This window comes from Penaeus vannamei, chromosome 12, assembly GCF_042767895.1.
Source record: "Penaeus vannamei isolate JL-2024 chromosome 12, ASM4276789v1, whole genome shotgun sequence".
Classification (NCBI taxonomy): Eukaryota; Metazoa; Arthropoda; class Malacostraca; order Decapoda; family Penaeidae; genus Penaeus; species Penaeus vannamei.
This window is the reverse complement of record NC_091560.1, coordinates 9,230,285-9,243,478: the sequence shown is the minus strand read 5'-3', so window position 1 is coordinate 9,243,478 and position 13,194 is coordinate 9,230,285. Positions and strand designations below refer to the sequence as shown.

General features: G+C 37.1%; 1 protein-coding gene across 5 annotated transcripts in view; it reads right to left on the bottom strand.

The window, feature by feature from the left end:
* Positions 1-12,967, bottom strand: part of LOC113818553 (elongation factor 1-delta) — a 27,277-nt gene extending 14,310 nt beyond the window's left edge. The window contains exons 1-4 of one of the 5 annotated variants that reach the window (XM_070127832.1): positions 12,832-12,967; positions 3,249-3,350; positions 2,745-2,810; positions 336-410 (exon numbers count right to left, since the gene is read on the bottom strand). In XM_070127832.1, the coding sequence (XP_069983933.1) occupies positions 336-410; positions 2,745-2,810; positions 3,249-3,338 (231 nt within the window). In that variant the 5' untranslated portion in view covers positions 3,339-3,350; positions 12,832-12,967. Of the gene's footprint in view, positions 1-335; positions 411-1,534; positions 1,661-2,744; positions 2,811-3,248; positions 3,351-12,831 lie in introns of all 5 variants that reach the window. The other 4 variants (XM_027370742.2, XM_027370743.2, XM_027370744.2 and 1 more) reach the window with 4 other exon arrangements.
* Between the last annotated feature and the right edge of the window lie 227 nt (positions 12,968-13,194).

The window sequence follows — 13,194 nt, the reverse complement described above, 5'->3', positions numbered from 1 at the left end:
GTCTATACATCACAGAGGATTGTAAATAAAATGAACACATGTTAAATTACTCTTTGGTAAATCATGCCACATACAAATACATATGTATACTGAATTTCTGACTATCATGCATATGTTAGCATTCTGAAGAAACTAATCATGCATCAGAAGCTAATTAATTGCACAAATTTTGACAAGGAGTTGCTAGTGTTCAATACCCTACTTAATGACCAACAAGTACTTTCAAAAATAAAGAAGCTACCTTTTATCATTGCCAAGGCCACACTTAGCCAGCAAATAAGCAATTTTGAACCTACTTATGTAACAAATGTGAAAATGTACAAAGGCCTACTCACAGAGGCTAAGGAATTCTGTATTTCCTGTCGTGCCTTGGCAATCTGACTGGCCAGGGTTCCTAGGGCTGAACCTCCCTGGGATACAGAGGAAACCATTAGAAAAAAAAGCCATGTTGAGAAATGTGCATTCATCAATATTGTGAATGTCTGGGATATTATGTGTACTGCACTACTGTATCAAAATTTTAAAACACTTTATAACCAATGAACTGCCTGGCAACATCAAACCTAGCATCAGAATAGTCTTTAGAACTAGTTTACGTCACAATGCCATTGTTACTGTATCTAAAAAGATGGGATAGATACCTATAACATACCAGATGTTTAGATAACAATCAACTGACATCTTAGTGACCATAGTCCACACCAGTACTACTTGTTCAGAAGGATCCACTACCTCCTAACAAAAACTCTAATAACAAATTTCAAGTATGAAGTAAACAAAAGATTTACTCAAGACTTGAGGATACCATAAAGAATAAGCTAAAAATAGCCAAACATCTATTCATCAAAATAATTCCTTTGCAAAAATTCTGGGTCATTACCAGCCAAAAGTTAATAGAAGAGGACAGATCTGCATAATTCTAAAATAAAAAGTTAGTTGGTTAGTTTCAGTATCCATACTGGAGAAGAACACTTGCAATGCCATTCATATTCAAAAACATGGCTTAAATCTTGAAGTCATAGGATTACATGGCACCTCAAACACTTAGTACTTATAATGCACACTAACACACTCAAGCATAATTTGTCATGTGGATATATTCATATATTTTTATAATACATAAAATATAAAATATCAAACATAAAAATATGTAATATATAATGCATTGCCTACAAGTTTTTGAGCCCTGTAAGCACAATAATCATTTAGAGGTAAATTCTATAAAGAAATCTGGCTAGTAAAAGTTACAGATGGCAAATCAATTGTAACAGCCGATAATGCTCATTTGACATTATTAACATAATATGCCAAATGAACACATGCAAATACATATCCAAAACTTTATCACTCCAAACAGGTAAAATTCAACAACTATTACTTTTTCTTAGTCTAAATGCCAAGCAACACCACCGAAATCATAACTTAACATCTGCATTTTTTAAAGGTAATTGTTATTAGTAAAACAAAAAACAAAAACAAAAACAAAAAAAACAGGTTAACAGCCTATTGAAGTCCCCCCACCCACCCCCACTACCTCCTCTTGCTGCTCTATTTGGCTGCTCTTCAAGTTTTCAGACTTTTCAGAGACTTGAGAAACATCTGCAGAGGGTGCCTCTTCCATCTTGATACTTTCACACACCTGCTTTTGACTGTAGTTTGGCTAAACAGGATAAATGCAATATAAATGGTGGTGGGTATATTGTACAAAAGGAATAAAGCTTTCTCTTCTAAAAGCAATAAAAAGATTTTTAAAAACTGCACTCAATATACATATATTTTTCCTACAAAGCTGTTTTACTTATCTTTATGCCTTGATTTAGGCTCATATATTTTTTTTTTATGTATACAGTATCAAAAGTTAAAGATTCAATATCATGAACATACACAGACAGACAAATCCATCAAGAAATTATTCAATTGACTGGCTAGAATAGCAACAACATTGGTGGCACTCAGAAAACATGACATTTCTGTTATCTTAGTAATTAGGATTTTTTTTTTGCACTGATTACAATTTTACACCAGAAAATGGGGATACATAACAAAATAGCGATGACTGGACAATTTAGTGAAAGGGACATAGAACCATGTTTTTGGTGTCAACTGGGAAAAAAAAACAAGCTCAAACAAAAAAATACAAAATACTGCACACAACCACCACTATACAATACACAAGACATTTAAATATAACTCTGAAGACTTCCACTAGCATCTGCATTCACTAAACTTATCAAAAATGAATGAGTATACCACTCTTACTAATATACCTGTAAACAGTTGAAACCAACTATGTATGGGCCATACTTTAAAACTGTACCGCATTGAATTTATACTAATATTTAGCAAATGTTTTAAAATTGAAATATTTTGAGAAGATTGTACTATATGTCTTGGAATCTATCCTAACACTTATCACTTCACTTGGCAAAATGAGGAGATTAATTGGTATGTTAGGTGATGACCCAAGCTGAAAATGTCAACAAGCCTCATATTTAATGCCAGCTTCATGTTTTGAATCACTTGGTAGTAGAGTTTATAGTCAAAGTCAGCAATTTTTGTTGTGTCCTGGCTAGCAGTGACACTGGCAGTCACTGGTGTTGCCTTGTTTTTTGAGTAGGGATTCAAGTCACTTCTGAGCACCATAGTGCAAGTTTTTTTTTTTTTTTTTTTTTTTTTTAAGTGCAGCCCCATATTACTTGACTAAGTCAATAAATAAAAATTCTATAGACAATCAAATTGCTTACCTTACAATTAGACCCTACAGGTCTCCCTATACAGGGCGGCCTTTGGCAACTGCGTCCAATAGCTGGCTACACACAAACAAAAGGAGCATAATTTTAAATTGTTTTATCTGCAGTGCTGTAATTTGTGAATACAGTACTTTTTGAGCAACTACATCAATGAAATAGACTACATTCTCTCCTAAGGAGCATTTCAGGAGTGATTATACATCTGTGTGTATCAACACAGTAGTTTTTATCTGGTTCACTTTTATTAGGCATATTTCTCTGACTAGTATATGGAAACCTGTAATATGAAAATAACTTCTCCTTTTATGCCTACAAACCTATTTAATTTTGCGATATCCCTTTTTTTTGCAAACACTTCCATTCAGCAGAGAGAGATACTATATTAGATCTGCTCTATCCAAATACCATCTGCAATTCAAAGACAAAAAATTTAATACTTGTAGCCCCATAAGAAACTTTTCTGCCAACACCAATAACATTTCAGCCTATCCCACTCACCATGGACTTGTTCTCATAGAACTCGCGTTCTGCATCATCAACACGCCACTTGTCAAACCAGATGTTTTCTTGTGCCAGTTCTAGAGCCATTGTGGGGGATTTCTGAAATGATAGTGACAGAATAAGGTCAGTGGTTATTTTTTAGGGTGCTCTATAAAAAATAAAAAATAAAAAATAAAAATAAAAAAATAAATAAAACATCACTTATCAGATAAGCCATTACAGTGGCGCTAAATGGTTAATGGTTAACCCACTAGCACCGGTATATTTTGAAGCCGAAAATAATAGTTTCTGGGTGGCATCAAAATCGGCACGCAGGGCTGGACCAGAATCTGTCTGCACGCCTGCCCCAGCCCGTAACAGAATCGGAACATAAGCTCCGATCCAACATCACACCAGCAGGACACCCAGCAAAATTTATTTTTCTGGTTGTCTCATAAGTAGGGCACTCATCGTAAATGGTTAATGGTTAACCCACTAGCACCGGTATATTTTGAAGCCGAAAATAATAGTTTCTGGGTGGCTTCAAAACCGGCACGCAGGGCTGGACCAGAATCTGTCTGCACGCCTGCCCCAGCCCGTAACAGAATTGGAGCATAAGCTCCGATCCAGCATCACACCAGCAGGACACCCAGCAAAATTTATTTTTCTGGTTGTCTCATAAGTAGGGCACTCATCGTAAATGGGTTAATGGTTGAAACAAATGAATCTGCTAGACATCTAAGGTCACATAGCATATAGTAAAGTAATGTGGTGAAATGGGTAAATAAGTTAACGGGTAGGATAAAGTGTTAAATGTCAGAGGTTATAGAGTGTTATAGGAGAGTATGATAGGCAAAAAGGGTAGAGATAGGTTGCAAATTAAGTAAATAGGAGATTCATAAAGGAGAGGGTTAAGAGCTATCATGAAATAATCAACAACTGTTGGCGAAGTAGCAGAAAAGACTGGGGGATGAGATAAGGGGACCTGTGAAGGAGGTTAAGTATCAAGAAGAGCATCAGGAGGGGAGGAATCCAGAGAACACTGCTGTGACAGAAGGGATTTACAAGTATCCAGGTGGGAGAGGTAAGGATAATCGTGACCAAGGAAATGGTGTACATGAAGAAGGAGAGGATAGGGTGTGTTGGGAAAGAGTAGGAGGAATAAGGGTAGGATGGATATCAGCAAATACTTTAAATGTAGAGGGACAGAGGGATTGGAAGGTGGATGAGGAAGCAGAATATATTTTTGCGTCATGTCTAGGAATTTTCTGGAGGGGTTTTGGGTAGGAATATCTCAGAAAAAAAGGATCTCTTGTGAGGAGAAGGGGCATAGATGTTCGAGGAGCATGGGAAAAAGTGTGTGTATGAGAGTTTCTGGAAGGCAATGATGGTGTTGAACGTTTACACTGTCTGGTGCAATGGGTAAAGTGTGTGTGTGGGGGGGGGGGGAGATAGGCATCGGAGAAGTGGTAGAGAATGGAGTATCTGGATTTAAAATGGAAAAGGGATTTGACTGGGGGAGAGGGAGAGTAAAGGTAGGATAGTTCAGGGTACAGGGAAGAGATACTGTGGGAGATGCAGAAACATCTTGTAGAGATGGGGCGGGGAACAGAGCAAAGGACTATTTTGGAATAGGTGGAGAGAGAAACCTCGTCGTCATAATTCTTGTCTTGCCTCACGTAGAGTGAGGTCTAGTTTAAATCTGAGAACTGCTACCTCACATTCCAGCTTGTAGGCAGGGTAGTTCCTATAAAATACGTTACAGGAGTCACCACAGTTGACACATGTATGTGACTGAGGACAATAATTTGAACAGTCATGACCAGGTTGGGCACACAGAGCAACAGGTCGTGGAGCGACAGGGAAGGGGATGATATACTCAGACATGGTAGGACAATCCACCAATATAAACTTCATAGGGGAGGTCATGTCTACAGATCAATCTAGGCAATAGTGACATGGGACTTACACTGGCCTCAGAGGAATAGTGTAGCACTGTACTGTAATCAGCAAGGCAGTTAAGTAGATCATTTTCACAGTCTGAACAGTTCTTGTTGCAGACAGGACAAGCAGTTGGAGGAATAGAACAGTTCCAGTACAAGTATTAACCCGTTGCCGCCAGGTGGCACATACGCACATGTCATGGCTGTTGTGGAGCGAACGCCAGGGGGCATCAAGTCATGCCCATTCCCGTGCCACTGGCTCATCGGACGGAGGTTGTTTTTCTCCGATAGTAGTGGCTTCATTTATCTGGTAAAGATTTTAGGCAATGGTACCTATAATGAAGGTAAACCTTCAAAATTTTAATATTTTTATAAATTTTAGCAAAATAAAAGCTTTCAGGTGCTAAATGTCGCTCGCAAACTACCGATCGAGCCAGGTGCAAACAGGCGAAACTACCGATGCGCGCCAACTAGCCCATGCATACGTCCACTTGCCAAAATCTTTACCCATCGGCGATGGGTTAAGAGAGGGCTGTGGTCCAGCAGAAATGGGTTTGCCATACGGTCAGTTACAGAAGATAGTGCAAGAGCTTGGGATTCAGACGTAACTGACCAGGCATGAACAATCAGAGCAACTGCGAAATGTAAATTTGCCTGCTTGTTTTTGGAGAAGCTGTTGAAAGAGAAGGGTATTCTTAGAGTAGGGGGGTGTGGGGGGAATCAAAGAATCGATTCCATTTGGCTGGGCCAAAGATTACTCAAAAGGTTTGCAGAAATATAGGCAGTAGAAGGACAAGGATGAGAGGAAGATAGGGGTGGTGTGGAGTGGAGTAGTCCTGTAAGGGGGAGGATAAGGAAGAATAGTAGTTATAAGGGAAGGGGGTAGATGCTGAAGACTGCCATGGGAGATGGAGAGGAAAATGTTGGGTGAGTGGACGAGATGCATTCTGAAGGTTGAGTAATGACCTGAGTGGGTGGTTTCAAACAAATTAAGTTGTCAGTAAATGTCAAGGGGGGTATTAGTATCAGTGGTCGGAACTGTGGTCAAAGGAGGGGCAGGGATCAGAAAACCATCAAAATTGAATTCAGATTGACTAGTTCATGAAGGGGCAAGCCTTAATGCCTCTATTATGGGTAAAGAATCTTCATCATTGGCCATGGCAAGCCTGAATAAAATGGGGAAAAGAAACGGTCTACCCTTAAGGGTCCCCATAAGGGGTAAGGGCTTGGCAACGCGCCCAGCCTTTCATCCTTTCAGCACGTCTCTCACACCTTAGGAAGTGGACAGAAGGGGATAAAGAAGATACAGAAAAGGAAAGGGGGAGAAGACCAAAATTAGTTGAGGCAAGGACTGAGGCCCAAGGCAATATTACTAAAATCAATATAGCCAATTGCTCCCATTAAGATATTCACTTTAATAGCAGATAGCTATAGCATGCAGGGTACTGCACGCAATGCACAAAATTACATAAACAAAATTATCTGCTGTACATTCTTACATATGTGGATATAGGTTTGTAATGAATGTTAAATACTAATTTGTGCTACATGCATATAGCACTGACTCTGGGACTTTGAAGAGCAGAAGAGCATTTTAGAATAGTTAAGCTATGGACCCACTGCCAATTTAATGGCATGTACAAATAGGTCATGGCATAACTGGATTCCTTTGCATTATGTGAACAACCAAGCTACATTTGCTCAATACACTAGCTATAGAACTGTTTGCTTGTTTAGATATGAATGCAATCACGGGGAAGTTATAATCCCTCAATTGTAGACTCTTACAATCTAATTTCCTAAAAATATACAGTAAGCTATAGCTAAAAAAAACCCTATGCTCAAGCAGCTAGACTGTGCACAATGCCCTACACATGGCTTGGAACAGTATTTGGTTTGGTTTGGCTGTTTGGTTTTCTCTCTTTTTCCCTCTCACCATCACTCTTTCCATATACATGGTTCTAACAAGTATTTAATCTACCTAGGAGATACTATATCAAGTTGTTTTTACATATTTTCCCTTTCCTAAATTTTTGGCAACTGGAAGGGGGTCCAGGGACAAAGCCCACTGCTCAGGAAATATTGATATCAGTTGGGAACTGGGAAGGTCTTTGGTTCAAATTGATCTTTGTAATGATCACTGGGGTAGTTTGTGCATTCAAGTTTGGGGTTTTATTGCTGATGCTCATCGACAGTTTCCCGGCTTCACCCGGCTCATTCTGCAGTTTGCAGGCAACATTAGGCACCTAAAAGCATATGTTATATCTCTCAAAACATTTTTAAAAGTGTGGTTTACCATCATTTTATGTATTATTGCCTAAAAAAAAAAATTTCACCATAGAAAGAATGCCACTATTATCGGACCAAAGCAATCTCCATCCTATAAACCGATGGCACAGGAATGGTCATGATGCAATGTCACCCATTTAATTGGTCCATTACAGCTGTGGCATGTATATACATCCAGTGACATGATGTTAATATCCTCAGTTAATCTGTATGGGCACACTAGGCTAGGATAAAACAATGATGATACTCGTGTAAAAGTTTCAGTTGTCAGTAAAAGAAATAACCTGCACCTATGAAGAGTAACAGCACAAAAAAGGAAAAAGATCCCCCCCAAAAATAAAAAAAAAAAAAACATCCTACATGCAGTTGGTGCTCCTGAGTTTCAACTCTTACCATACATGTTGGGTGTTGGGGGGTAGAACACACCCATCAACCCAATAATGGCAACTTTAATACTGAAAAGTCAATGGCAACTTAAACTGTTGAAAAAAATTGTGACATGGAGTTGGGGACTTAGTCTTTGATGAGTTTGTCTAAGGATTAGATACTAAAATCCTAATAATCAAAATTATATGACTCTTTAAGACTAAAACAAATATTCTTTTTCCAGAAAACTTTTTGGGTAAAAGGTAAACCAGTAGACCTAGTAATTAACTCCTTAGTGACTAAATACCAGTGAAGCAATCAATGTATAGAGTAATAATACAAAGTAAATACATAAAACAAAATGAATGTACAGTGTGTTTCTAGTCCAATTAGACAAATGCATATAAAAACCAGAAACCCCCCAACTCCAAAAGACAATCATGGCTTCTACAAGCAGGTTTTACATGTACCCCCTTTTACCCAGGTATTGGCAAGCACTTTGGCAAGACAGACTGTAGTTCAGGTGAGCAGTTTATTTTAGCAAGCACCTCATGTTTATCCCACTTCCTTCAATGAATTAATTACTTATCATTTTTGCAATGACTATAAGAGTTATTAACATTTTCCTAGTATATCATAAATCATAAATTTCTATTTCACACACATGCTTATATACATTATTAGCAATTTATAAACCTCTCAAAATACTAAAAATAGAACTGCAAATATAATCTGGAGACAAAAAAATTCCTGTACAAAAATCATCAACCCTTATATCACACTAAGATTTTTTTCTGTTATTCTTAAATTTACAACAAAGAAAAAAAGAAAAGAAAAAAATTTGTTCTCGCATGGCATTATTCAAGAATCTAAATTGTCATTAGGTGTGAGAGGAGAGTTGATGGGTGGACTGCCCCTCTACTTCCCCTGAAAAACATGGTCTTCACCTCTGCCTCCATGCCTAGATAGAACTGAAACTAGGGAGGACCAAGTACACTAAGGCTGAAAGTGGCACTTCCAGCAATATTTTCTCTATTTTTGGCCTTACTGTTTGTGTCTGCATTATTCTTGTACCAACAACTACAACTTTTTGTCCTCTACAAGAATATACTTTTCAGTTAGCCCTTGCTTAATGCATCCCTACATTAAGAATAACCAATTGCAGGAATGAATTTGTGCAGCCAGGCAAAGGGAGAATTCATGGGCTGAAAATTATTAGTCCAAGTTAATTGCGAGGTAAACCTGTTTAAGGGGACCTTCCCAGAAAATGGCCACCTTTCCCTACTCTTAACGTCATAAAAAGATATCAGTTATAGATATCTGATTGATTCTTTTTGCATGATATAGAGTATAGAATTGCGCTTCGTTTCATATATAATTTTAACCTGTTTTTTTTTTTTTTTTTTTTTTTTTTTTTTTTTGGGGGGGGGGGTCTACGGTACATCCCAACTATCACAGTTCTTTACTGAATATTCCCATAAAAATACTTGTGTTAGATCAACCCTAGCCTAAGGCCATGTAAATAGTCGATTTTTGAATTTCCTTTTTTTTTTTTTTTTGGGCGGGGATAGCTTGACAGAGAACTTTTTTTTTTTAGCATTAAAATATTTTTTGATTAAGGCAAAAATTAAAAAATTGGCTATTTACATGGCCTTGGGATGCTGAGGCTCTAGTGAAAGCAAAAAACTGCATTTGAATCACATTTAAATTACGGGAGTTGGGATGTACCGAAAAATTTAAAAAATAATAATAAAATAAGAGCTACGGCGTATTGTATTTGGCACCTTGCCAAAGTTCGTTGTCTGGTATTTTTCTCTGAATCTAATGATATTATATATCAAAAAAATGCTTATTTAGTGTACTTTGCAATGCAATGATTACCAAGTCAATAGGAATTTTCATTTTCAATAGGGACGCTATTCTGTAAAGGTATGGAATTTTTTTTTCATTCATTGTTCATAAAAGTAGATACTTTCGTCTGAAAAGTTTAATAAATGCATTTTACCATAGAGACCCCTAATCTAAATCAGATAACCTTTTTTTAAATTTATTATTATTATTTTTTTTTTTTTTTTTTTTTTTTTTAAGAAATGGGGAACTGTGGATGGCAACATTAGTACAAAATCATCCTAATTATAAAGTCCTGGCATGAATACAACATGGTGGTTCAATTTTGAGAATTTTAAAAGCATATGAATTTAGTACACTGAATTCGAGAACTTATGAAAGTCGTTGAATTGAAAAACTGAAAAAAATCTCCTGTGATCTAGTCGGCTTTGGCAATCCCGTGATGTAATATTTCTGCTAAATATGTAAAAATAAAGGAGTTATGACTAAATCTCTGACCCCCCCCCACCTCCGGCTCCGACGTTTACTTTGTCACGTCCGAGCTAATATACTCGACAAATTAGTTTTTCTGGATTTTTTCAATTTACTTGGTAGACTCTGGTAGCTAGCTGGCAACTCTCTTCTGAATCAGCTGACATCCACAAGAGAGAGAGAGTGAGAGGCTGTGCTGCCTCGGCGTTACCTTGGACCCAGCACCATCCCACAGTCGCGTTAATACATACTGTGTGATTCGCTCTCATCACACACTAAGAGGACACTACTAATGATAGATGTTATTCCTGTAACTAATAAACAAAATATGATGATAAATCCATCTCAATCGCAGCTGCAGCAGTTGTTTATTTATATGAAATGCCTCAAGAGGCACTGCGAAGCCTGTGATGCCACAGGGTACTTCTAGAATCAAGTGCAGTTATTGCCATTGGTACCTTGCAAAAGGGGGGGACCAGGTACCAGCTACACTTCAGAATACTACATGAATACCATAGAAAACATCAAGATTGATGCAGAGATCAGAATTCTAAAAAAAATACGTGGAAAAGTATCCTCAACTTCAAAGCCCGATATCTCAAAACTACACCTTTGTTGACATTCTTTGTTGTTTCTTCATAACTACTCGGACGATTTTAATGGGGTTTGGATCATTTGAAAGCTGAATAAATTTGCGTTTTTCTCGAAGGTTTGTTATTCATTTCAGGGGATGAAAGTTGATTTATCATATTTTATATAGGTATCAATGAACATTTAAAAAAAATTTTTTTTACACTAGGAGGAAATTTCAAATTCTAATCATGTCTATTATAGGTATTGCTATAGACTATATGGGGTAATTTTTTAAACAGTTCAGTCAATGGATAAGTGAGATTTATAATTTTTCAAAAATTTCAAAAAACTTGATTTTTTTTTATAATTTCATTGTTTATTATCTAAATGATATGAAACTAGGTGGTGTAAATCGTAGTATATGTATATATAACAAAAAAATCGCAAAAATGCGAACATACTTAAAGTTCGTTCTTGGAAGCGACGGCCCCCTTAAGTACACTTAAGCTGTCCAGCTATCCAGGGAACAAGGGGAGCCCGAGGTTCAAATTAGCAAGCCCTGAGGTGTCCGTGTCATCAGGTCTCGGCATTGAATCATCAGATAGTGGCTGATGGTGTGGTGCGAGGACAAGGCTATAGGCCTGTATGACCCAACCTGTCAATTATGTGGAGTGGCAGGTTGCAAGGTCGTGCTGCTACAATTTCTGCAATTATTCCTTTATTTGTGGCATTACTAGGTGTCTGCAGATTATTTCTTGTACCAACAACTAATTTTGTGTCCTCTATAAGAATAATCTACAATTTGCCTAAACTTGGTGAGACCATACTGTAAAGATTAACTGATAACCCATCCATCCATACCAAAAAGGATTTCATGTCATGGATGGGTTCTCAAAGGGTAATTTCCTAGTTTCAGTCATTCAATCTTGCATTTCTTTCTTTCAATTATCAATACTGTAATATACATGAATCTTATTTTGAATTTCAAATTATATAAAAAAAAGTCTTGGTAATGTTTACAAAGTAACCTTACCCTCTTGAGACTGAATCCCTATTACTACAGCCCCATTACCAGGAAATCCACAAATGTCACTATAAGAACCAAAAACCTTCCTAACCCAGGGACTTTGTCCCCAGATCCCATCCAATCGCTGTATTTCCCTATAGAGGATCCTGACTCCCACCTGTGGCATTTCTCGCAACCTATTTTGTTTGACATTTTTTGACTATGAATATTATTTCATGTATTAGTGAGTACTTTTTCTCTTTGCTTATTATAGTCCCATTACATTTTTCTGTAAATGCATACCAAAGTATTAAGTGTTGCACAACTTAATCATCAATTAGCAAAGGTAGTACCATTGATGAAAAGCCATTTTCTGTCTTCTCGTTCATTACAGACAAATTTTACCTTGAATAATAAGGTTGTGGGAAGCAGACTATACCTAGAAAAGTACCATTTTGGTTCTTATCTAATAAAATTCCACAAATTATAGCAAAAATATCAAAGTCAATGTTAAACCATCCATTTAATTAACTAAATCTCTTTTAAAGTCTTATTGCAATCATAGTATCATGAATAAATCTTTTCTGAAAGAGTATTGACACTGATTTATTTGATAAAATATATATCTATGATAGCTACCACACGTCATCCATTCTTGCTTCAACGTAACTTTACACAAACCCAATTTTTCAACATCAGAAATAAAATAATCGAGCGGATAATAAATAGAAAGTAATGTTGATGATAATCTCATAATCCGGATAACAAAACCACCTGCTCCCAAATCCATCATAAGTCATTCATACCTTATGTTTTCTTGAACTGCGTTTACTTATCAGAGTACATGGTTAAATAATAGGGGACAAGGCAACACAAGTACAAGGAAATAGGTGAAATGTACCCCCCAAAATTCCTCCGGTGCAACAGAATCCTCCAAGGAATGAAAAGGGATATTTATAACCACCGATAATACCATGAAAGTAACTTCATATCTCATATTCTCTCATTCGCATAAGTAAGAAAAACACATTTCGTCACTCTTATGCCTTGGAAATGCTTCCGTCGAGTGTACTTGGACGAAAATTCATGAAAAATATGGACTTACTCGTGACAGATACCGCGTGCAAGAGGTGAGTGCGGCTGAAAAGGTTCGTTCCACTGCGTCCCGCAATAACAACTATTGGTCCGTTCCTTTGTCCCAAAAGGGTCCACGGGTTCCGCTGTTCATTTGTTTGGCCAGTTCTTGCATATAAAAATGTCGTTCTCTCTAGAAAAATATATGTAACTGATGTGTTTGATTACTGAATGTTTTTGTAGTACAGATTAAAAACTTCATTTCGTTCTAATTGTTCCGCTGTTCATGCGACCCGCCAACTACGAAAATTCAAATGGTAGAAAAACCCTCAAGCCACAAACTATATATTTTCTCTCAGGATACTGCCATTTGTAGTAACTTCTGCCTGATTTT